Source organism: Opisthorchis viverrini (assembly GCF_000715545.1).
Source record: "Opisthorchis viverrini unplaced genomic scaffold opera_v5_23, whole genome shotgun sequence".
Lineage (NCBI taxonomy): Eukaryota > Metazoa > Platyhelminthes > Trematoda > Opisthorchiida > Opisthorchiidae > Opisthorchis > Opisthorchis viverrini.
Window position 1 is genome coordinate 1,878,029 of NW_008751679.1, and position 2,149 is coordinate 1,880,177.

The 2,149-nt window shown below is 45.8% G+C and overlaps 1 protein-coding gene across 1 annotated transcript in view; it reads right to left on the bottom strand.

Annotated features, from left to right (window-relative positions):
- Positions 1-260: 260 nt before the first annotated feature.
- Positions 261-2,149, bottom strand: part of T265_02034 (hypothetical protein) — a gene marked incomplete at both ends in the record, with an annotated part of 14,237 nt that continues 12,348 nt past the window's right edge. Inside the window, one exon of the mRNA XM_009166182.1 lies at positions 261-657. Coding sequence (XP_009164446.1) covers positions 316-657 — 342 coding nt within the window. The remainder of the gene's footprint in view (positions 658-2,149) is intronic.

The window sequence follows — 2,149 nt, forward strand, 5'->3', positions numbered from 1 at the left end:
CACTGCCTTGTAGGTCAGACTTTTGAGCCAAACGCTCAAAGTGCCTCAAGGTAACTTATACAACCCCCTTCGGCCTGGGCAACCAGGAAGTATCATTCGCACTTGCAACTCTGTACTGCTACCAGTTGAAACCTCGAAACCACACAAAAATGACTAGACAAGAACAAGAACTGATCATCATCTCCTCGAACAACTTAATACTAAAACCGTGCCTCGTTACACTTTTGAAGCAAATCCACCCAACTGGAAATTCAAAACCCCTCAAGTTGAGTGCATTTATTAAATCTATACACGGTAGAACATGAGACAAGATTCTCAAGCTTTGCGTGGTTTCCGCACTTTTCCAGTCTGACCAAGCCGCTTAAGTTTTCGCGCCTTTTTGGCTTTAGCAACGATTTCCTCAAGCCCTCCGGTTGGAAGCGGCAAGTCCTCTGCGACGCGTGATAGAAGGTCCATCGTCAGTTGTTTGGTGGGCTGTTTACCAGGTGGATTTAACTCTCTTGTTTTGACCAGTTGACTACTCTCCGCGACGATCGTCTCCAATGGTAACTCAGTAGCGTCGAAATAAAGAGGAATGTTCCCACCTGGACATTGAATGTAGATAGAACGGACGTTACACAGCCCACCACCAGGCCAGTCTTTGCAAATTCTCTTGCACTATGGGAACAAGCGAAAATGGGATGAGTAAAACGATTGCATGAGATAAGTCAATGAACATAGAATGTCCAAAACGGGTTTCATTTTTCCAAGCGAACACTGGTTTCCAAATGAAGGTCGTATAAAACCTGGCATGTCGAATTTCAACTGCCCACTAGGTCAACAACTAGGACTGAATGACTTCAAATTATCACCACTGTTCATGGGCCAAGAGTGATCCACTCGAGAAAACATCCCATGGTATTGTGTGGACTCTTTCGAGAAGTAATCAGCCGGGCTGCTGGTCAGCACCAGGTCACGTGATGTGCGTCTATCCTGCTGGATGGGTGGCATAATTATGAGATGAGCACTGGTGATGAGATAAAGATAAGACGAGAAGGCGGTGGTATGTCGTTCATCGATTTTCTTTAGCACAGCTGGACTCCACATTCAGAATCAAATATCGACTGAAAGACAAGCCACAAAAAGGCACATTATGGCATTATGGGTTGTCAGCACTCATGGGATCAATCGGCGCTAGGCTAAGTGATGTGGCCCTTTACGTTAGTAGCGCCAAGCACAGATAAACTTTTCAGTCCAAGAAAGCCTACTAACAAAAATCGACTCGGTCTAATTTCTAATCGCCTAAAGTGGAAGACTACGAGATAGGCACGACTTTGATCAAGAAAATCTAGACCTGGTGAAGACATAATCAATAGGGCTAAGAGCAAAGCGTGACGGCTTCAGCAAAGTCTAACTCGTTCGTAGTATATGAGCTGGTTGAAATCCATGAGTCATGCTACCAGAAGACCATCTACCTCGTAGAACCCTTATTCATCCAGCTAAGACCAGAAACTACTAATTACGACAAATTGGTGACCGGTAATTCCAGTCACCTCGGTAACTTTTACATTTCTCGCTGGGCGCGCCAGCACGCCACAGCACAACCAAGCGGTTATGAACAAATCAGCATTTGAATACACAGAGTCCGTTGACAGGACATGCCATATTCCAGCTGACCAAAAGCCACAGCATTCGGAACTCGAATATCACTGATACTAGGGTAAGAGTCGATAAAATTAAGCTAAATTGACGATTCGGGTAACGAAGAGAGCTTGGCACACGCCTTACAGCTCTCCGATGTGCACTGTGGTACGATGCTGTAAGTCAGGTTCATGTTACATGACCCAGTCGGGAACAGTACAGGGGAGCGAACAAAACATTTAACTCCACGCTGACCGGACCCAGATGGAGACGACCAGAAGTGACAGCGAGTCACACGAGATGCAGGTTACAATGATCATCATCATCATCATCATCATCATCATCATCATCATCATCATCATCATCATCATGATTGTCAACTGTAATAACCGCGTACTCGTCGTACACTGGTTGCAGCTGCCGCAGTTTCGTTCACCAATGATTTGGGGGAGGGGGTAGGTAGCTGCGCATTGCAGGCGCGAGCTGGTAAGTTTATGCATAAATCCAGCACTGTCAGTGGGCTGTCAAT